The sequence below is a fragment of the Salmo salar genome, chromosome ssa27 (genome assembly GCF_905237065.1).
Source record: "Salmo salar chromosome ssa27, Ssal_v3.1, whole genome shotgun sequence".
Lineage (NCBI taxonomy): Eukaryota > Metazoa > Chordata > Actinopteri > Salmoniformes > Salmonidae > Salmo > Salmo salar.
The window spans coordinates 12,875,264-12,898,232 of record NC_059468.1 but is presented as its reverse complement, the minus strand read 5'-3'; the positions used below and the strand labels follow the sequence as shown (position 1 = coordinate 12,898,232).

The 22,969-nt window shown below is 42.4% G+C and overlaps 1 protein-coding gene across 1 annotated transcript in view; it reads right to left on the bottom strand.

Annotated features, from left to right (window-relative positions):
- The window catches only part of syt11a (synaptotagmin XIa), a 28,027-nt gene extending 8,236 nt beyond the window's left edge, over positions 1-19,791 (bottom strand). Inside the window, exons 1-3 of the mRNA XM_014177169.2 lie at positions 19,416-19,791; positions 1,088-1,818; positions 506-733 (exon numbers count right to left, since the gene is read on the bottom strand). Coding sequence (XP_014032644.1) covers positions 506-733; positions 1,088-1,818; positions 19,416-19,449 — 993 coding nt within the window. The 5' untranslated portion in view covers positions 19,450-19,791. The remainder of the gene's footprint in view (positions 1-505; positions 734-1,087; positions 1,819-19,415) is intronic.
- Positions 19,792-22,969: the final 3,178 nt, after the last annotated feature.

The window sequence follows — 22,969 nt, the reverse complement described above, 5'->3', positions numbered from 1 at the left end:
TCTCTTTCTTCCCCCTCTCTCTCATTATCCCTCGTCATCTCTAGTGTTGCTGGCCATAAAAGCCCCTCAACTGTTCCACTTCTCCATCCTCTCTCTCCATCCTTCTCTCCCTCCTTACCATTCCAACTCCTCCCTCTATCCTCAAATTCTGTCTACTCATCTCTCAATGAATTGCTCTCTTTTACCACACCCCATTCCATCATCTTTCCCCCTTCTCCCTTCTTTTCATCCGGCCCTCATTCTAGAGTCTTTTTCATCATCTAACCTCCATCCCTCGATTCCTCACCTGTATTCCTCTCAATAAAAAAATGCCTCTCACTTTCATCCGGTTTCTCCTCTCTCCCTCCTTCCCCTTCTCTCCATTCCTAATTCCCATTCTCTAACCAGGATGTGTCTTTTGTCATGATTGTAAAAGAGAATGTTCTTAATAACATATTTAAATAAAGGTAATAAATACAAGTAATTCCTTCTCTCCTCCCTCCATCCTTCCCTTTCCCTTCCTCACCTGGATGTGTCTCTTGCTGATCTGTTGGGTGATGTGAACTCGTCCCGTGCTGGGGTCCACCCCGGCCAGAGGCACTGCCGCCTCCCCGATGACATCATCACGGGCGAAGCGGTCAAAGCTGAGCACCAGGAAGTGCAGTGTGAGGTCGGGCAGTGTGCTGTAGGCCACGCCGTAGAACGTAAACGTCTCGTCAAACACTGGCTCCAAGGTCTTCCTCAGGACGCGGGTCTGTAGAGCAACATATTGCAGTCTGGTTGCTATTGTGACAATAGCATTTAAACAGTTACACTTACAGTAACAGTTACAGTGACACAACTCTTTTACAATGCAAAATGAGAGGGATAATGCAGGGGTCTTCAAACTTTTCTTGCCCAGGGCCCCAATCATGTTTGCATACTTAAAAAAAAAAGAATGTTATTATTTTTATCTAATCCTGTAATAATGAAAATTAAAATAATTCAATAATAAAAGTATTAGGCTAATTGGGACCGCAACCCCAAATACCTAAACCCTAAACCCAACAAAGCAAATCAAGGATCAACCCTGTAGGTAGGAAGAAACCTCCAGAGGAACCAGACTCACCTTGACCCGATGCTTCTTTTCTGGCAGTATGGTCATCTTCACGTAGGGGTCCGAGCTACCTGCCTGCTCGTCCACGGCCGGCAGACCCTGGGCGCCAACAATGGTCACCACCAGCGCCTTCTTGGGGAAGTTGTAGTCCACGGACAGGCTGAGGGTACCTAGGGCAGCGTGCGGCGTGGTGGTGCCCTCCCCCTGGCACGGGGTAAAGGGCGAGGCTGTCTTGCTGGCATCACAGCTACTGCTACTGCTGTTACCTCCAGAGCTGCTCTCCAGGCAGCAGTAGTCGGCTCGGATGGGCAGCGCCCGCTCTATCCTGGGCTGTCCAGCAGGAGGCAGCAGGTGACTCATCTGCAGGTGGGTGGAGCCGTTGAGCAGGCCCGTTTCTGGGTCAGCGTCCACCAGCATCACCCTTCCTCCCCCTCTTCCTCGCTCGCCATTACGACCCCACTCGACGCCGGATCCGCCGCCATTTCCCGAGGAGCCCGGGCGTCGACCCACGCGGACGATCTTCTTGTTACTGAGTGTCTCCGGGTAGATGCTGATTCCCTTGAGCATGTGGATAAACTTGTAGGGCGGGTCCACGGACGGGTCGCAGGGTCCCGATTGGAGCTTGTAGCTGCCCGTCATCTGGCGGTAGCGACGCTGGCAGCAGGTCCAGAGGAAGACGGCCACTGTGACCGAGACCACCAGGACCCCGGCGCCCAGGAAGCCCGCCAGCACCGGGGACACCTCTGAGAGGGACAGGGAGAGAGCAGGGAAATCTTATTCATTTTATTAGAAAATTTCCTTTCCATTGTTATTCACCTCATTCCTTCAATACTGATGGGTTGAAAGCCTTACTAACAGGTAGATTAGGCCTTCTAAAAACTGCCTTCAACAAACAAATGAAGAACACGTGCGGTATGAAAACACATAATGAAACAGAAGGTTGTATTCCATCAAAAAGCATAATTCCCTGCCTAAAGTGAGAAGATGAAAGGCTGTCAAAAATATGTGCTGAAAAGCAGGAAAACTGGTTAACCTTGTAAAATGGATGGACTTGATCAAAGTATTTCAATTTTTTTCCCCTGTTCACGTTTCTTGGGGCCTTGCCACATACAGTCAGTCAGATGAGGAAGTTGAAGTTACTGTAATCCTACTGCAACGGCTTATGCTACATTCTACACCATGTTCTACCCAGCGCGTTTAGGAAAACACACAACACCACTGACCTACATTTGGACTAAGCATGTGACCCAGTTTAAAAAGTGACTGACAGCTGTGGCACCAGCCTGGATCTAAGCTTCGGCTGGCACTTTATTTGACAGTACACGTTTAACTGCTATTCAAAATCAAATCAGATTATATTTGTCACATGCGCCAAATACAACAAGTGTAGACCTTACCGTGAAATGCTTACTTACAAGCCCTTAACCAACAATGCAGTTAAGAAAAATAAGAGTTAAGAAAATATTTACTAAATAAACCAAAGTTAAAAATAAAAGAGCAACAATAAAATAACAATAACGAGGCTTTATACAGGGGGTACCGGTACCAAGTCAATGTGTGGGGGTACAGGTTAGCTGTTCGGCAGCCTTATGGCTTGGGGGTAGAAGCTGTTATTCTTAACAAGAAGCCTTTTGGACCTAGACTTGGAGCTCCGTACCGCTTGCCGTGCGATAGCAGAGAGAATAGTCAATGACGAGGGTGGCTGGAGTCTTTGGCAATTTTTAGGACCTTCGTCTGACACCGCCTGGTGTAGGAGGTCCAGGATGGCAGGAAGCTTGATGTACTGGGCCATATGCACTACCCTCTGTAGCACCTTGTGGTCAGAGGCCGAGCAGTTACCATACCTTAAATAGTGGTGCGAAATAAAGTGCTACCTAGTTTTGAGGTGTGGCTATGGATGTGAGGAGAAAGGTGAGGTTAAGGACACAGAGAGAGGGAGACCTTTTCTGAAAATATACTTTTTAAGAGATGGATAGATAAGAGCAACAAACATATGTGATGGAATATTTGGTATTCTGATAAAGGAAAACTATTCTATGTCATTTCTATGATAACTATAGTAGATTAACATAGGCGGTGCAATATGTTAGCTAGTTATAAATACAATCAGTGAATTTAAGGGTCAAATTATTCATGAACAGTGCATAGCATTGTGTATTGTGAGTCACTGAAAATGAGTAACAGAAATATAGTTGGATTGATGTTGATATAGACACTGAAACCAGTCAGTTACCGCTTCACTGTGTAGAATATTAAGCACTACAAGGTATTATAATAGGAACAAATCTGAATAAAGTATTCCATTACTGTGGCTATGTTCAGTATAATTTGATATAAAAGTAATTCTTCACTTGGCTTGCTGCTACCACTCATTTTACATTGCCTCTGTTGGGAAAATGATATTGTTATATAAAACTATATCTGCTGTTTTTGTTTGTGTATTCTAATAAAAATAAAATAATTGCATGGAGAAAAAAAAAATAGTATGTTGATCTCTATGATGTACAGTACAGAGTACTCTTTACTGTTTGACTGTCCAATCATGTTCAATATTGGTGTTTGTAGACTGTAGGTGACAAACTTGAAAACACTTATTGTAGTAGAAGTACAGTGCATTCGAAAAGTGTTCAGGCCTCTACTTTTCCCACGTTTTGTTACGTTACAGCATTATTCGAAAATTGATTAAATCATTTTCCCCCCTCATCAAGCTACACACAATACCCCATAATGACAAAGCAAAAACAGGTTTAGAAATGTTTGATAATTTATTAAAAATAAAAAAACGAAATATGACATTTACATAAGTATTCAGACCCTTTACTCAGTACTTTGTTGAAGCACCTTTGGCAGCGATTACAGCCTCCAGTCTTCTTAGCTGTGACGCTACAAGCTTGGCAGACCTGTATTTACAGGTACAGGTGCATCAAAGCTGGGACCGAGAGACTGAAAAACATCTATCTCAAGACCATCAGCTTGTCCGGAGAAGACAAGGTGAGCGCTACCATCAGTCCTGTGTCATGCCAACAGCAAAGCATCCTGAGACCATTCATGTGTGGGGTTGCTTCTCAGCCAAGGGAGTGGGCTCACTCACAATTTTGCCTAAGAACACAACCATGAATAAAGAATGGTACCAACGCATCCTCAGAGAACTTCTCCCAACCATCCAGGAACAGTTTGGTGATGAACAATGCCTTTCCCAGCATGTTGGAGCACCTTGTCATAAGGCAAGTGATAACTAAGTGGCTCGGGGAACAAAACATCGATATTTTGGGTCCATGGCCAGGAAACTCCCCAGACCTTAATCCCATTGAGAACTTAACCCTCAAGAGGCGGGTGGACAAACAAAAACCCACAAATTCTGACAAACTCCAAGCATTGATTATGCAAGAATGGGCTGCCATCAGTCAGGATGTGGCCCAGAAGTTAATTGACAGCATGCCAGGGTGGATTGCAGACGTCTTGAAAAAGAAGGGTCAATACTGCAAATATTGACTCTTTGCATCAACTTCATGTAATTGTCAATAAAAGCCTTTGACACTTGAAATGCTTGTAATTATACTTCAGTATTCCATAGTAACATCTGACAAAAATATCTAAAGACACTGAAGCAGCAAACTTTGTGGAAATTAATATTTGTGTCATTCTCAAAACTTTTGGCCACGACTGTAGATCCTCTCAAGTTCTGTCAAGTTGGATGGGGAGCATTGCTGCACAGCTGTTTTCAGGTCTCTCAAGAGGTTCAAGTCCGGGCTCTAGCTGGCCCACTCAAGGACATTCAGAGACTTGTCCAGAAGCCAACTCCTGCGTTGTCTTGGCTTGTTGTCCTTTGCCCCAGTCTGAGGTCCAGAGCACTCTGGAGCAGGTTTTCATCAAGGATCTCTCTATACTTTGCTCAATACATCTTTCCCTCAAACCAGACTAGTCTCCCAGTACATGCAGCTGAAAAACATCCCCACAGCATGATGCTGCCACCACCATGCTACACCGTAGGGACGGTGCCAGGTTTCCTCCAGACGTGATGCTTGGCATTCAGGCCAAAGAGTTCAGTCTTCATTTCATCAGACCAGAGAATCTTGTTTCTCATGGTTCGAGTGTCCTTTCGGTGCCTTTTGGCAAAATCCAAGCAGGCTGTCATGCTTCTTTTACTGAGGAGTGGCTTCTATCTGGCCACTCTACCATAAAGGCCTGATTGGCAGAGTGCTGCAGAGATGGTTGTCCTTCTGGAAGGTTCTCCCATCTCCACAGAGGAACTTTGGAGCTCTATCAGAGTGACCTCCTTGACCAAGGCCCTTCTCCCCACTGATTGCTCAGTTTGGCCGGGCGGCCAGCTGAAGTTTATAAAACTAAAGTTTCTAAAATTGTTTGAATGGTGTCTGTGAGTATAACAGAACTCATATGGCAGGCAAAAACCTGAGAAAAATCCAAGCAGGAAGTGGAAAGTCAGAATTGTAGTTCTTCTTTTGATTCTCTATCGAAGCTACAGTGTCTGTGGGGTGACGTTGCACTTCCTAAGGCTTCCATTGGCTGTCAACAGCCTTCAGAAAGTGGTTTGAGCATTCTCCTGTCACTGGGCAGATAATAGGAGCTCAGTTACTGAGTGGTCTGCCTGGTCAACAAAGGGATTGGATATGCGCGGTCACGCGAGCACGCCGTTCCTTCTTTTTCTTCTTGAATGAATATGCTATTGTTCGGTTGGAATATTATCACAATTTTCTGAGAAAAATACCATACAAATTGATTTTAAACAGCATTTGACATGCTTCTAAGTACGGTAATGGATCATTTTGACTTTGTCTCTCGTTCCGTGCTCGTGCATTATGCCTTTGGATAAGTGATCTGAACGCACAAACAAAACGGAGGTATTTGTACATAAATATGGATTATTTCGAACAAAAACAAAATTTCTTGTGGAAGTAGCAGTCCTGGGAGTGCATTCTGACGAAGATCAGCAAAGGTTAGAGAATATTTCTAATACTAATTCTAAGTTTAGGTTGCCCCGAACTTGGCGGGTGTCTGAATAGCTCACCGTGATTGCTGAGCTGTGTACTCAGAAAATTGAAAAATGTGCTTTCTCCGTAAAGCTATTTTAAAATCTGACACAGCGGTTGCATCCAGGGGTAGTCTATCTATAATTCTTTAAATAATTGTTGTATATTTTGTCAATGTTTATGATCAGTATTTCTGTAAATTGATGTGCACATTCACCGGCCGTTTTGGTGGGAATACATTTTCTGAACATCACGCGCCAATGTAAAATGCTGTTTTTGGATATAAATATGAACTTTATCGAACAAAACATACATGTATTGTGTAACATAATGTCCTAGGAGTGTCATCTGATGAAGATCGTCAAAGGTTAGTGCTTCATTTAGCTGTGTTTTGGGTTTTATTGACACATGTCCTTGCTTGGAAAATGGCTGTGTGATTATTTTTGTCTATGTACTCTCCTAACATAATCTAATGTTTTGCTTCCGCTGTAAAGCCTGTTTGAAATCGGACAATGTGGTTACATCAAGGAGAAGTGTATCTTTAAAATGGTGTAAAATAGTTGTATGTTTGAGAAAGTTGAATTATGACATTTTGTTGTTTTTGAATTTGCCGCCCTGATATTTCACTGGCTGTGTCCCGCAGGTGGGACGCTACGTAGCCCATAGAAGTTAAGTAATCTATTAGAATGGGGCAATAATTAGTGTAGTTCTGGCTCAGGCAAGTCTTGCTTACGTTTTTACTTACAGTCTCTTAAGTACTGACTCAATCTCTGAGTAACCTGAGAGAGAGAGCCTCTTCACCAACCCTATAGTCACAAACATGCACACACACTGTAGTCAATGTTGTAATGAGTCCAAAGACTAACCTGAGTGAGAGCAACACCTTCTTGGTCCCGTGTGGTTCAGTTGGTAGAGCATGGTGCTTGCAATGCCAAGGTTGTGGGAACAATTCCCATGGGGGACCAGTACAAAAAAAACTAGTCTGAAAATGTTTGCACTCGCTACTGTAACAGTTTCATGGTGAAATTTTCTAAGGGACCGATTGACAGAGGCACAATGCCTATCTTTGAGTAAGTAATGGGTTTTATGTCTTGTTGCCAATGTTTAAACTACAGTGGGAATAAAAAGTATGTGAACCCTTTAGAATTACCTGCATTTCTGCATAAATTGGTCATAACATTTGACCTGATCTTCATCTAAGTCACAACAATAGACAAACACAGTCTGCCTAAACTAATAACACACAAACAATTACAATTTTTCATGTCTTTTTTTCATGTCTAGTTCTGGCAAGTCGGTAGGACATCTACTGTGTGCATGACAAGTAAGTTTTCCAACAATTGTTAACAGACAGATTATTTCACTTAATCACAATTCCAGTGGGTCAGAAGTTTACATACACTAAGTTGACTGTGCCTTTAAACAGCTTGGAAAATTCCAGAAAATTATGTCATACCTTTAGAAGCTTCCGATAGGCTAATTCACATCATTTGAGTCAATTGGAGTCAATTGTATTTCCAGGCCTACCTTCAAACTCAGTCTCTCTTTGCATGACATCATGGGAAAAGAAATCAAATCAATCAATCAAGACCTCAGAAAAAAAATGTGTAGACCTCCACAAGTCTGGTTCATCCTTGGGAGCAATTTCGAAACGCCTGAAGGTACCACTTTCATCTGTACAAACAATAATACGCAAGTATCAACACCATGGGACCACGCAGCCGTCATACCGCTCAGGAAGGAGACACCTTCTGCCTCCTAGAGATTAACGTACTTTAGTGCGAAAAATGCAAATCAATCCCAGAACAACAGCAAAGTACCTTGTGAAGATGCTGGAGGAAACCGGTACAAAAGGCCACTCAGCAAAGTAGAAGCCACTGCTCCAAAACCGCCATAAAAAAATCCAGACTACGGTTTGCAACTGCACATGGGGACAAAGATCATACTTTTTGGAGAAACGTCCTCTGGTCTGATGAAACAAATATATAACTGTTTGTCCATAATGACCATCGCTATGTTTAGAGGAAAAAGGGGGAGGCTTGCAAGCCGAAGAACACAATCCCAACCGTGAAGCACAGGGGTGGCAGCATCATGTTGTGGGGGTGCTTTGCTGCAGGAGGGACTGCTGCACTTCACAAAATAGATGGCATCATGAGGAAGGAACATTATGTGGATATATTGATGCAACATCTCAAGACATCAGTCAAGAAGTTAAAGCTTGGCTGCAAATGGCTCTTCCAAATGGACAATGACCCCAAGCATACTTCCAAAGTTGTGGCAAAATTGCTTAAGGACAACAAAGTCAAGGCATTGGAGTGGCCATCGCAAAGCCCTGACCTCAATTCTATAAAAAAAAATGTGGGCAGAACTGAAAAAGCGTGTGCGAGCAAGGAGGCCTACAAACCTGACTCAGTTACACCAGCTCTGTCAGGAGGAATGGGCCAAAATTCACCCAACTTATTGTGGGAAGCTTGTGGAAGGCTACCCAAAACGTTCGACCCAAGTTAAACAATTTCAAGGCAATGCTACCAAATACTAATTGAATGCATGTAAACTTCTGACCCACTGGGAATGTGATGAAAGAAATAAAAGCTGAAATAATTTGTTCTCTACTATTATTCTGACATTTCACATTCTTAAAATAAAGTGGTGATCCTAACTGACCTAAGACTGGGGAATTTTTACTAGGATTAAATGTCAGGAATTGTGAAAAACTGAATTTAAATGTATTTGGCTAAGGTGTATGTAAAACTTCCGACTTCAACTGATGTGAACCCTTGGATTCAATAACAGGTTGACCCTCTTTTGGCAGCAATATCCTCAACCAAACGTTTTCTGTAGTTGTGGATCAGACCTGCGCAACGTTCAGGAGGAATTTTGGACCATTCCTCTTTACAAAACTGTTTCAGTTCTACAATAGTCTTGGGATGCCACAGCATCTCAATCGGGTTGAGGTCAGGACTGACTGGGCCACTCCATTTTCTTCTGTTCAAGCAATTCTGTTGTTGATTTACTTCTGTCTTTTAGGTTGTTATCCTGTTGCATCACTCAACTTCTGTAGAGCTTCAATTGGCGGACAGATAGCCTTACATTCTCCTGGAAAATGTCTTGATGAACTTGGGAATTCATTTTTCTGTCGATGAAAGCAAGCTGTCCAGGCCCTGAGGCAGCAAAGCAGCCCCAAACCATGATGCTCCCTCAACCATAGTTTACAGTTGAGATGAGGTTTTGATGTTGGTGTGCTGTGCCTTTTTTTCTCCACACAAAGTGTTGTGTGTTCCATCCAAACAACCCAACTTCAGTTTCATCTGTCCACAGAATATTTTGTCAGTAGTGCTGTGGAACATCCAGGTGCATTTTTTCAAACTTTAGACGTGCAGCAATGTTTTTTTTGGACCGCAGTGGCTTCTTCCGTGGTGTCCTCCCATGAACACCATTCTTGTTTAGTGTTTTACGTATTGTAGACTCGTCAACAGAAATGTTAGCATCTTCCAATGATTTCTGTAAGTCTCTAGCAGACACTAGGATTCTTCTTAACCTCATTGAGCATTCTGCGCTGTGCTCTTGCAGTCATCTTTGCAAGACAGCCACTCCTAGGGAGTGTTTTATTTATTTGACCTTATTTAACTAGGCAAGTCAGTTAAGAACAAATTGTTATTTTCAATGATGGCCTAGGAACAGTGGGTTAACTGCCCTGTAACAACAGTGCTGAAATTTCTCAATTTATAGACAATTTGTCTTTTAGAGATACTTTTGTTACCCTTTCCAGCTTTATGCAAGGCAACAATTCTTAATCTCAGGTCTTCTGAGATCTCTTTTGAGCGAGGCATGGTTCGCATCAGGCAATGCTTCTTGTGAATAGCAAACTCACCTTTTGTGAGTGTTTTATATGGGGCAGGGCAGCTCTAACCAAAATCTCCAATCTCATCAAATTGATTGGACTCCAGGTTAGTTGACTCCTGACTCCAATTAGCTTTAGGAGAAGTCATTAGCCTACAGTAGGAGTTCATATACTTTTCCCAACCTACACTGTGAATGTTTAAATGATGTACTCAATATAGACAAGAGAAATACAATAATTTGTGTTATTAGTTTAAGCACACTGAGTTTATCTATTGTTGTCAAATTTATGCAGAAATCCAGGTAATTCCAAAGGGTTCACATACTTTTTCTTGCCACTGTATGTCTGTTTACTACTATGGAAACTTGGTTTTTATTCTCTCCCTCCCTCCCTCTCTCTCCCTCTCTCTCCCTCTCCCTCTCTCCCTCTCCCTCCCTCTCTCCCTCCCTCCCTCCCTCTATCCCTCCCTCCCTCCCTATGGGTCGCCCTGGCAACAGCGGGGCCCCTCTACCATCGAGCTGGTCAGATGGAGCTGATTGGAATTCAGAGTTCGCCCAGGAACCCCAGAGCGGATGAGAACAGGATGTGTGTTCCACCATCTCCACACAAGCAGCCCTTAACCAGAAGCCAGCAACCACCGGAGGGTGTGTGTGGGGGGGATGCCTATTCTGAGAAAGTTTCTGTGTAAAGAGAGGCTGAGAGATGTTTTTGTCAGACATGGTGGCAGAAGTGTGTGTATGCGTATCTGTGTCTGTGCGTGTATGCATGTGTGTGGTTGACAGACACTGCTGTACAGCTGCACTGATCACAGCTATAATGAGGCCTCAAGAGCTTTGGAGAGTTTCTCCTTTTCTCCTGTGAGTTCTATGTAAAACTCCACAGCATCATGGATAATAAGTATAGGAACTACACTATAAACACTTAGCATACTGAATGTTCATGCACTTACAAACATTCCTAAAAACACACCCACATACAGCATTCACAAAAAGCCACTGATGCAGATGCATAAAAAACTAAAATAAATACCCTGAATTATGCATGCCGTTGTCATGGGAAATGTCATGGAAGTTACTTGTCGTTTTTAGTGTAAACCAGGGATCATCAACTAGATTCAGCCGCTGGACGATTTTATTTCTGGAGTGGATGGTCGGGGGGCCGGAACATAATTACAAATAATTTATAGACTGCAAATTGACCACAAGAAGCCCAAACAGATCTAATGTTTGACTTAAACATAATCAGATTCACATCTGCATTCTGATAAGCCACCTTCTACAGTTAAAATCTGTGACTGAAGCCCAAACCAACCTTAGTGGTCAGGAATAACTATGCATAGTCACATTTGCTTAAGGTTACCTACCTCTGTTATAAAACAAAGATGACAGAGAGGCCCCAGCTATCGACTACAATACTTCTGCACAAGATTTTCTCTTGGAGGAAAATGGAAGTACAATTATAAATCCTCTTGCTTTACTATAAAAAAAAACAGGTTTCGGCATAGCTGCCTTCATTAGCCTTCATGCACCTTGGCGGAAACTGGTAGCCTGGTAAAACCAGACTGAACACAGCCTTCACCATTGGAAGCAATAGTGAGTGCAACATTAAGTCTGGTTTGACCTGGCTAGTTCTTGACTGGATGACCCCAGATGCTTGAGCCTGCAGCCAGCCACACCCTGGGCCACCAGTAAGCTGCATGTGCAGGGATTTAGCTTTGTGTTAGCAATCAATATTCATATCCAGCAGTGAAGTCAGTTGGAGGGGCGTAGCAACAGTGCAGGAGGCCAAAATTGGGTCAGCAGGCACTTGTCCAGTTGGGTGACAGACAGGAGGCTTTTAAGAGCTTTTGGTAAAACCAAAATGGCCAGAAAATGAAAGTTGCAAACACAGTTACTTGAGAACAGGAAGTGGGTTAGAAACCAAAGATAGGGGCCTCCCGAGTGGTGCAGCGGTCTAAGACACTGCATTGCAGTGCTAGCTGTGCCACTAGAGATCCTGGTTTCGAGTCCAGACTCTGTCGCAGCTGACATGGTCGCCAGGTGTACGGTGTTTCCTGCGACACATTGGTGCGGATGGCTTCCGGGTTAAGTGGGCATTGTGTCAAGAAGCCGTGCGGCTTGGTTGGGTTGTGTTTCGGAGGACGCACGACTCTTGACTTTCGCCTCTCCTGAGTCCGTACGGGAGTTGCAGCGATGAGACAAGACTGTAACTACCAACTGGATACCACGATATTGGGGAGGAGAAAAAAAAGGGGTTAAATTGAACAGAAATCAAAGGTAGCAGGAAGACGAGAGAGAGAAATAGAGAGGTAGATGGGTAGGGAGGAGAGAAAGGGGAGAGGAAATGGTAAAAGGAAGAAAGTGAGGAAATGGGGTATGAATGAGTGGTGGCATTAGCTGCTAACAGAGAGACAAACAGTGAGACAAAGGATCCATAGCTAGGGCCCAGACTGAGAGTCGAGAGCAAGCGTGCCAGACAAACAGACTGTTTGGGACATTTCTGAAGAGTGACTTCCCTGCGGGCCATGGGAATTCAGAACAGCAGGCGCTTGTCTGCATACCTCCTGGCATACCTCACGGCTAAACCATTTAGAATATTTTTTGTATTGTCATTCAAATCAGTTACTGGCATCCAATTCTGCTTTCCCTTCTCTCTTTCTCCTGATCCACCAAGGACATGTTGTACCTTTTCCTACTCTATTTTGTCATCTCTCTCTTCCTCTCTCATCCACTCACTGTATCTCCATAGTGTCTAGCTACCCACACCCACTATCCCCCTCTAGACAAAGACTCGACCCTCTACTCCATTGATCAATGCGACCTCAGTGGGGCTTTAGAATCAGATGATGTCACTTTTTTGTAGGGTCTTTAAAGCACAGCTGAGCAGCTCTTGTTGCCTAGAGGCGTTCCCCCAGCGAGAGCGAGAGCGAGAGAGACTGACATTAACCATAAGGTCAAGGTCTAAATGAAATAAACCGTTCAAACCTCAATAGCAATACTGGAGAAAAGGTCGAAATCCAGGACTTACTAATGAAACCAACGGTATCAAAAGGAGCACAATGCTTGAAAGAACAAGTGTGTGTGTGTGTGAGAGAGAGAATGTGTGTGTGTGTGTCCGTGTCTATGCACACGTGTCTGTGCACAAGCAGGGGGGCATCCATGATTAATAGACTGCAGTAAATTGTTAATCCCGAGCAATGATTCTAATTGTCTGATTCATACGCCAGGAGGAGAGTGGGGAAGTGTGGGACGGTGGAGGAATACAGGAACACTGGAGTGTGAAGGCAGAAAGAGGAGGACGAGGTTAGGATGGAGAGAGGAGCGTTGTGGAGTTACAGAAGAGAGGAGGAAATGAAGAGTGTATTATTAAGGATAATGTGTGACGTCTGGGCTTAGACTACCAGAAGAGTAGTAAATGTAACTCAGCACTCCATACTTTGAATTCAGTCATTCTAACCCCTAAATTAATGGGCAGGTAGCAACAACGTAACCACATGTAACATTGGGATTTGCATTAATATATGCATCAAAAGTCCCAATGCAAAGTGACCTCACTTTTCTATTGTTGGAGTTATTACATAAAACCGATCAGAATTCCGAAGGCCTGTCGGAAAATGTTTTCCAGGGTGTGATGTAATATAGAGGAACAGGTAAGCCAGCCTGATCCCTATAATGTAAACTCCAACAGAAATAACTTCAAATCTATAATTTCAAATGAATCAAAATCGCCATGACTACTGGTTTCAAGGTGTTCAGCCAACTTACAAGCAAATACTTTATGAATTTATTGTTACAACAACTTGCAAAATTGCTAGCCAACTAGTCTGCTAAAGTTAGCCATACTACCCTGCTTACGTTAGCACTGAATGAGTCAGCCAGTTGCTATCAACAGCTAGCTTACAGCTACATTAAAGTAAACCAACTTTTAGGAAATACATAACGCCATAATGTTAGCTACTGTATATGCAGTTATTTTAGCCAGCAAGCTAGCCAGCCAGCTAACGTTAGCTATTTAGTCAACTAGCTATTAGCCACCACAGTTATAGTCAGCAAGCTAGAATCCAACTACTGGAGATCAACTAGAAAAAAACAAATACAACACAACTAAAACATAACTGCAGATTAAAAGCAAAGAGAGAGCAGAGACTTATAGATTGATGGTTGGGGCCCATCCAATGGTAAAACTTTTAAAAGAGTGCAGGCTGGGTTAGCTACCAAAGCGAGGGGGTGTCGAGTGCTTCACCGGGCAGAAATCCAAAATAGATAGATTCTAGATGTCTGTCAACTAGCGTGCTAGCACTAAGCCAAGGTGGAAAAAGTTACAAAACTCCCGTAGCCTATTTCACAGCGAACATGGCAAAAGTTGACAAAACAAAAAGGAGAACAGATGAGGTACTACACAATCGTTTTGAGCCCATGGCAAGCACCGGAGCCTGCCGTGCTAACAGGTTCCCACTAGATAACACAGCCACAAAGTCTGTGAGAAGCATGATGTGTGGTCAACGTTAGCCAGCTCGAGCTAGCTACAGAGCTAGCATACAAACTCGGTAGCAGAGTAGATCCACCATATGAGAAATAGTGCATTGCAAGAAATAGTGCATTGTGGATAGTTTAGAAGTTATCCGGAAATAAGTTAATAAATATGTAATAACCCCAAAACATAACTATGTTTGTACTTATAGGTAACCAGATCATGACTACAACTAAGTTACTAAGACTTTGACCACACCGTGTTGATACATTGGTGAGTAAAAACTCGTGCTTCCTACCCTTTCGGTGGCAAACCAACCAGGATTGACCACTAACTTCAGGAAAGGTGATGTCAAGGTGTGAGGAAATAATACCTTCCTAAGTAACTCCACTACAAAGAGTTGTGTGTCTCAAGTATTCTTCAAATAACCACAAAACTCATAGAAATGTTCTCGTGAACACACTCTTTTCCTTCTTACATGTACAACATATGGCACACAGACAAAACACACCTGGAAATGTCCATCTCCACTACCGCCATCAACACGCTGGGGTAAACCACTGCTGCGCGGCTTCTCACAGGACTGAGCTAAACCCCCTTTCACACAACGTTAGCTTTCTCTGTGTGTGTTTCTTCATCCTGAAATCTCTGTGAAGATGAGTGGCACAGACAGACACCTTGTCCTGAGGTGGAGTGTGCTGTATTTCACCACTGGGACAGAAAGGGGCTTGTCACTCTGACACCAGTCACTATGGCATTAAATCACAAGGTCTGTTCGGCACCGCCACTGCGGCTATGCCGGACACACTGCAGAGAGAAGGGACGGAGAGAGCTGGAGGGAGGGGAGAGGTAGGACTGTGTGTTGGCTCACCCCTCCATCCAGGCTAGACTGCCTCAGTAAGAGATATAGCCCTGAAGAGACAAAGTAAGTCAATAACATAAGGGTACTAAATAAGGAAAACCTTTTAAGGTGACTTATACCATCTTCATAAGACATATAAAGGTGTTCTACATTGCTTATGTTATGACTGTGTAATGTCCTCTTCAAGTACATACACTACGGGTCAAAAGTTTAAGAACACCTACTCATTCAAGGGTTTTTCTTTATTTTTACTATTTTCTACATTGTAGAATAATAGTGAAGACATCAAAACTATGAAATAACACATATGGAATCATGTAGTAACCCCCCAAAAAATATATATATATATATATTTTATATTTGAGATTCTTCAAATAGCCACCCTTTGCCTTGACAGCTTTGCACACTCTTGGCAATATGTACATAGCCCATCTGTAAATAGCCCATCCAACTACCTCATCCCCATACTGTATTTATTTATTTATTTATTTATCTTGCTCCTTTGCACCCCAGTATCTCTACTTGCACATTCATCTTCTGCACATCTATCACTCCAGTGTTTAATTGGTATATTGAAATTACTTCGCCACCATGGCCTATGTATTGCCTTACCTCCCTTATCTTACCTCATTTGCACACACTGTATATAGACTTTTTTTCTACTGTATCTTTGCTTATTCCATGTGTAACTCTGTGTTGTTGTATGTGTCAAACTGCTATGCTTTATCTTGGCCAGGTCGCAGTTGTAAATGAGAACTTGTTCTCAACTAGCCTACCTGGTTAAATAAAGGTGAAATAAAAAATAAATAAATACATTTCAACCAGCTTCACCTGGAATGCTTTTCCAAGCAGTCTTGAAGGTGTTCCCACATATGCTGAGCACTTGCTGGCTGCTTTTCCTTCACTCTGCGGTCCGACTCATCCCAAACCATCTCAATTTGGTTGAGGTCGGGGGATTGTGGAGGCCAGGTCATCTGATGCAGCACTCCCTCACTCTCCTTCTTGGTAAAAAAGCCATTTTGATCGGTAGTGTATATGCCACAGAAATGTCTACGAAGAAATCCGGAACAACATCCAGAAGTGTCTATAAGTAACAAAGATCAATCGATCGGCTAAAAGCAACAAAGGTCAAAGGTCAATCGATCGGCTGAGAAGGATATGTTCAGAAGATTCAAACTACAAAAACGGACACTAGGAACTGTGAAGACACTAAATACACTAAGAAACCGAGTTGGTCAGTCGTAGACAATCTCGTCTGGTTTGAATCCTCAAAGGACACTCACTTTGATAATTCCAATATTAAGTATTGTGTTCCACAAGGTTCTGTGCTAGCACCTATGCTGTTCTCATCAAATACAACTCTTACATGCAAACCACACTGGACACGCTGCGCGCGTGAGCATTGCAAAATCAATTTACACATACATGTTATTCAATCATTTCACCCACACCGCTCGCACAAGCGTCATCAGAATCCCAACGATCTGACATTCAGATCCTCGTTAGGACCATCTCAAGCACACAATCATTTGGCTAAACCTCCAGTAAATGAATAGCAAACAATAAAGTGACCTACTTCAACAACACCAACTCTGACCAAAGGGCTGCAATCCCAAATCAGAACTTTACAAAGACGGTCCATATTTCTAAGCCAAAACAAATGTGTATCACTTTGTCTGACAGGTTTCTAGTACCATGTTAACTTTGAGCAAACTTCTCTTCCCTTTTTTCAGTAAGTTGGTCAGCTATTCAATTATGCAACCGACTTTAAAAAGACTCAAAATGAATTATGTTTGCCACGATGTTTCCTGTAGAATGGCAGGATATTTTATTCATGTTGATCTGATTCCATTTGATTGACAGGAGTAGGGCTAACATTTCTCCCCGTAGCTCTCTGTCTTAAGTGCAGACTATCCCTCAAATAGCTCCGATTCGGCTACTCCCTGACTCAACAAGTCTTTCTCCCGGCCAGTCCTTCAGGTAACTCCTACGCCATGGTTTTAGATCCAAGATGGCATAACAGGCTGGGGATCTTAAAATATCTGCCCTCTTTTACATCAAAGACTGCCAACCCAGACGCCCACCGTCATCCCGACGATCCCCTCTGTCCACATGCACGCCTTGGATAATAAGTGATGGTGTGTAGTGATGGTTAAGAATAGAGTGGGCTCCAAGCATTGTTTTTAAACTTTTGTAGGTTTTTTGTATGTTATATATAATATATATGGCCATGTTTTCATGAATTTGATGATATGATCTTGAAGCCCATTCTAAACAGTATGGGACTGGATACGGAAGTAAAGCAGAGGGGGGGTCATCACATTCACGTCGCATTTCATTTGCACATTGTCCATTCCAGAAGAGTTACAGCGACAACCAGGCCAGCTCAGTACAGCTTGTTTTGGCTCAGCAGTGTGAGCCCTCAGGTGGGGTAAACTGAAGCTGTTCCCTCCAGCTTTGGCACTGGCCTCAACTCTGAGGGAAGGTCCTGAATCAAAACAAAAACCATGCAAGTAGCTCTGGGCGAAAGCTATCTGTTAAGGAGAGGAATTATGGTAATATGAATGTAACAATGCATATAAATTGGTAATGAAGAGATGATATAACAGAGAGTGCTTTTGTTGGTGTAATTAGACTCCCCACGCCCTCTCACCGAGGCCCTGCTCTGAACACTCCTGGCACAAACACACACACACACATTAGCGCCTCACCCCTCCACTGCAGACAAAGAACATAATCATCTTCACAGGAGCGAATTTATTTTCGGGGACTTTATGCAGGTCAGAGGAGAGGAGAATTTGACGGTTTCTTACTGCTTTTGTCAATGTGATATGTCCCATCCTGTCCTATTAGTTGTCTGCACTGGTTGCTGTGTATTGCGTAATTGATTGCTGAGTATTTGTAGGTGTAAACCATATATTTATACAGTAGGATGTGTGTGACTGGGTGTAGCCAGTGTTTTTTCATTTTTTTTGTCCACTCATTCTCCAGTCATTCTCTAAATAACAACATATTCTGCCCAAAGTTAAGCCCCATAGCCGGTGGTTTAACTCTGACAGGGATACGTGATGCACTATTGGCAAAACATCCATCAATGCTTCGCACAAGTCCCACGGTTACATAACTAGATTATAATGAGCACGCGAATTGATCGCCCAGCGAGTGAGGTATTTGGGGAGACGCGAGACCACCCACCCCGCCCAAATGTTCTGTTAGGCTATGGACAACGGGTCCAGTTCAGGAATTCGGGTAGATGTTCATTAAAACCATAGAAGGGCGAGCAGTCGGGCATGGTTGATGCCAAGCCTCAAGAATAGACAAAACGTCATCATCCTCTCTAACCCACATGCGCAGTCAACGCCATTAGAGAAGGCTGGAGAAAGCATGAGCGCAGTAGGAGCAGGCCAAACGGGTCTCACCCTTAACAATAAATACGTACCGCACAATAAATATGTACCAGAAAATAACTTGATTTGTTTTTTACATAATGTCAAAAGGCACATTTTTATTCAGTCCATTTCCCTGCCAATATTCCCCCTTCAAGCCAAAATCTGACTAAGCAACATTGGTGACTGCCGGGAACTAACGCACGCATGACCACACATGTTCATATACATGCCTATTTCTAATCCCAACAAATTGAACATAGACATTGGGCCTGTTCTCCGTTTTAAAATGATTAGAATTTGTTGAGGCACAGTCGAGGCCTTGACAGGCCTGTGTTCTCAACAACTTTGAACATTGTTGATAATAATACATGCACCCTAAACCAACATTGTTTAATGAGGTTTCCCATATTAATTTTTTTGATGTATTCCAGTTGTTGGCTCAAAGCTTTCTAATCATCAGAATAACATCCATTCTAGGAGATAAACCGTGTCTTATGAAATATTAAATAGACGTGTGCCATTTCATTTCAAACATCAAATTAATTGAATATACAAAACAACGAGGCTTTCGGGAAGATAATTCAAGTAAATGTGTAGAGAATAAACAACAAATGTAGCACCTGGAGTCTTTCAGCCTTTCTAGGCCAACATGACACCATTTAGAATCCGAGGAGAACCTGAAAAACACTCATTTTTCCTTCAGCTAGCCTAAAACAGTTGGCTGGCATCCAATAAGTAGCCTAAATACAGCTGTTTTTCGTTCATTATCATGAGGAAAAATATGTCTTACCATATGCTGGTCTTAAATTGGTTATCTCAGTCATTTTGGGGTTGAAATGGCTGTGTTGTTGTCAGAAAGAAAAAAAAAGAAGATTAAAATAAAACAATTAAAACTCGCAGGTTTCTATTTTATTTCCATGAATGATCTTGTCCCTCCGTTTTTCTTAAGGTCAGATGAGGCGACGATGTTTGACCGTGGTATTTTTCTCAGTGCGAAATTATTGTTTTGATTCTGTGGCTTCTCAATGATGCGCTCCGGATGGCGCTTGCGCTTGCTTCTTCCCACTCCAGTTTCGATCTCGGGTGCGGCTGCTGAGCGCGACTACTACAACCAGAGTTGGTCTCCCCCACGGATAACGGGGAGTCTAGGGGAGAATCTCAATTGATTCACTTGATTCCTCGCGGCCCCTCTTCTCGCCTCTTTCTCAAAACACATTGGATGAGAAGGTCAAAGGTCCCGCCCCTCCAAACTCTTTTCATCCAATCATATTGCCCTTCACTGCCAAGAACTGCCAAGAACCTACCAATAATTGGCGAATGAGAATAAAGCAGTGGAATTGGCCGCAATGAGGATAGGGCTAGGGAGGGACCCAGAAGAGAGAATCTTTTTTTGTTGTTGCACTTGTTAAGTACAACTGTTTTTCACAGTATAGCAACTAACTTAAAAAAAATTTATGGATGTTGATGTTATCATATTTTTAACCCCTACAGATGTCAGATCTTAACTTGATCACGCTTTTGTCTGGGAGAATTTTGCTGTTGCATCAGGAAATTCAAACGATTCCTTGAAAATGAACAGTTGTCTTTTTCTCCAGGCTGGGGCAGTAGAGTCATTGGGATCAGGTCTGCTATCAAAATAATATTCTCCTCTCGCAAACATTAGACCTAGGTCCTATTACTGCAACATTCAAATGTACAAAAATGGATCTGCCATGTAGCCATACACGTCAACAACCATCATTTTATATAGCTTATTATAAACTGGGTGGTTTGAGCCCTGAATGTTGATTGGCTGACAGCTGTGGTATATCAGACCATATTCCACAGATATGACAAAACATTTTTTTACTGCTCTAATTATGTTGGTAAACTGTTTATAATAGCAATAAGGCACCTCTGGGGTTTGCGATATATTATCCCAATATACCATGGCTAATGGCTGTGTCCAGGCACTCCGCATTGCGTCGTGCTAAGAACAGCCCTTAGCCGTGGTATATTGGCCATATACCTCACCCCCCCGGGCCTTATGGCTTAAATAACACAAGATAGATATTGTACTCTACTAGGCTACGACATACAAGCACGGAGTGTGTCCTAAGGTTTTGAATGAACTGTCAAAATTGAATTCAATCGCGGGGTGGCCGAGCAGTTAGGGCTGCATCCTTCAGCGTGCCCATAGAGACCTACTGTGTCAGCGTGGGTATGATTCCCACTAATGATGTATATAAGCCCTGGATTGCTGATGCTACAGTGCCGTCAGAAAGTATTCACACCCCGTGATTTATTCCACATTCTGTTGTGTTACAAAAAAAGTGGGATTAAAATTCATTTCATTGTCTTTTTTGTCAATGATCTACACAAAATACTAGAAGTGTAAGAACAATTCTAACATTTGTAAAAAAAAAAAAATACATATGAAAAATTAAACCAATATATCTTGATAAGATACATTTTAAACCCCCTGAGTCAATACATGTTATCTTTGGCAGTGATTACAGCTGAGTCTTTCTGGGTAAGTCTAAGAGCTTTGCACACCTGGATTGTACAATATTTGCACATTATTATTTAAAACATTCTTCAAGCTCTGTCAAGTTGGTTATTGATCATTGCTAGACAGACATTTTCATGTCTTACCATAGAGTTTCAAGACGATTTAAGTCAAAACTGTAACCAGGCCACTCAGGAACATTCCATTTTGTCTTCGTAAGCAACTCGAGTGTATATTTGGCCTGCGTTTTAGGTTATTGTCCTGCTGAAAGGTGAATTCATCTTTCAGAGAGCAGACTGAACCAGGTTTTCCTCTAGGATTAGCTCCATTCCATTGCTTAGCTCAATTCCGTTTTTTTTTTTAAAATAATCCTGAAAAAATTCAGTCTAATAATTACAAGCATTAATTTCGCCCAAACATTACAATTTGTATTCAGGACAAAAATTTAATTGCTTTGCCACATTTCTCTTGGCATTATTACTTCAGTGCCTTGTTGCAAACACGATGCATGTTTTGGAATATTTGTATTCTGTACAGGCTTCCTTCTTTTTACTCTGTCAATTAGGTTAGTTTTGTGGAGTAACTACAATGTTGTTGATCCATCCTCAGTTTTCTTCTATCACAGCCATTAAACTTTGTAACTGTTTTAAAGTCACCATTGGCCTTATGGTAAAATCCCTGAGCAATTTCCCTCCTCTCCGGCAATTGAGTTAGGGAGGACGCCTGTATCATTGTAGTGACTGGGTGTATTGATACACCATCCAAATTGTAATTATTAACTCCAACATGCTCAAACGGATATTCAATGTCTGCTTTTTGTATTCTACCAATAGGTGCCCTTATCTGCGAGGAATTAGAAAACTTCCTTGGTCTTTGTGGTTGAATCTGTGCTTGAAATTCACTGCTCGACTGAGGGACCTTAAAGATAATTGTATGTGTGGGGTACAGAGATGGGGTAGTCATTTAAAAATCATGGTAAACACTATATTTTCAGACAGAGTGAGTCCATGCCACTTATTGTGACTTGTTAAGCAAATGTTAATTTTTTAGTAATTTGTAACCATGTCTAAAAACCAGTGTTGTGTTCGAGACCACATAAACAAGAACGATTCAAGACCAAGACCGGAGCGAATCGAGTCCGAGTCAAGACCAAGAGCAGAGGGGGGGGGGCGAGACCGAGTCAAGACCGAAACCAGGAGTTGGACGCGAGATCCGAGACCGAGTCAAGACCAGGAAAATGTGAATCCAATTCAAGACCATTACTCTAATTTTGTCAAATCGTCACCATAATAAGAGTTGAAAATGTCCAGTACTTCTGTGTTCATATTTCAGAACAACATGTGGATTCTTTAGACATTCAGATTGGTGGGAAAAAAATGCATGCTGAGGGGAAATGGAGCCACTGGACATTTTTACTAACCCAAACACAGTGGGGAACAATGAGGGCCTTCTACGCTTTCAGAGAAAGGCTAAGGATTTATAACATAATAAAAATAATAATAATTATAATATTATTTTCAATTATGTTCTGTTTTAATCTCTTCAGTTTTTGATAGAAAGGAAAAAGGTTAAAGGTGAAGAGAAAAAAATATCCAATCAGGATTTTTCTTTGGTGGTCCCTGGGGATATGAATCTAGCTATCTAATTTCAGCCATTGGCTAGGCCATTAGAAGCTTTATAGAAGGCATCTGCCTTTCAACTGTATTAGGGGAACATTTTGGAGTGACAGTGGAATCAAGCAATCACATTGACTTGTAATGCCAACATGTCTCCCCTTTACTAATAGTAAGCGCGCAACGCCAACAATTTCCCTCAATCTTCCCTACCAGCGAGTCAAGGAAATTTCGACAAAGTTT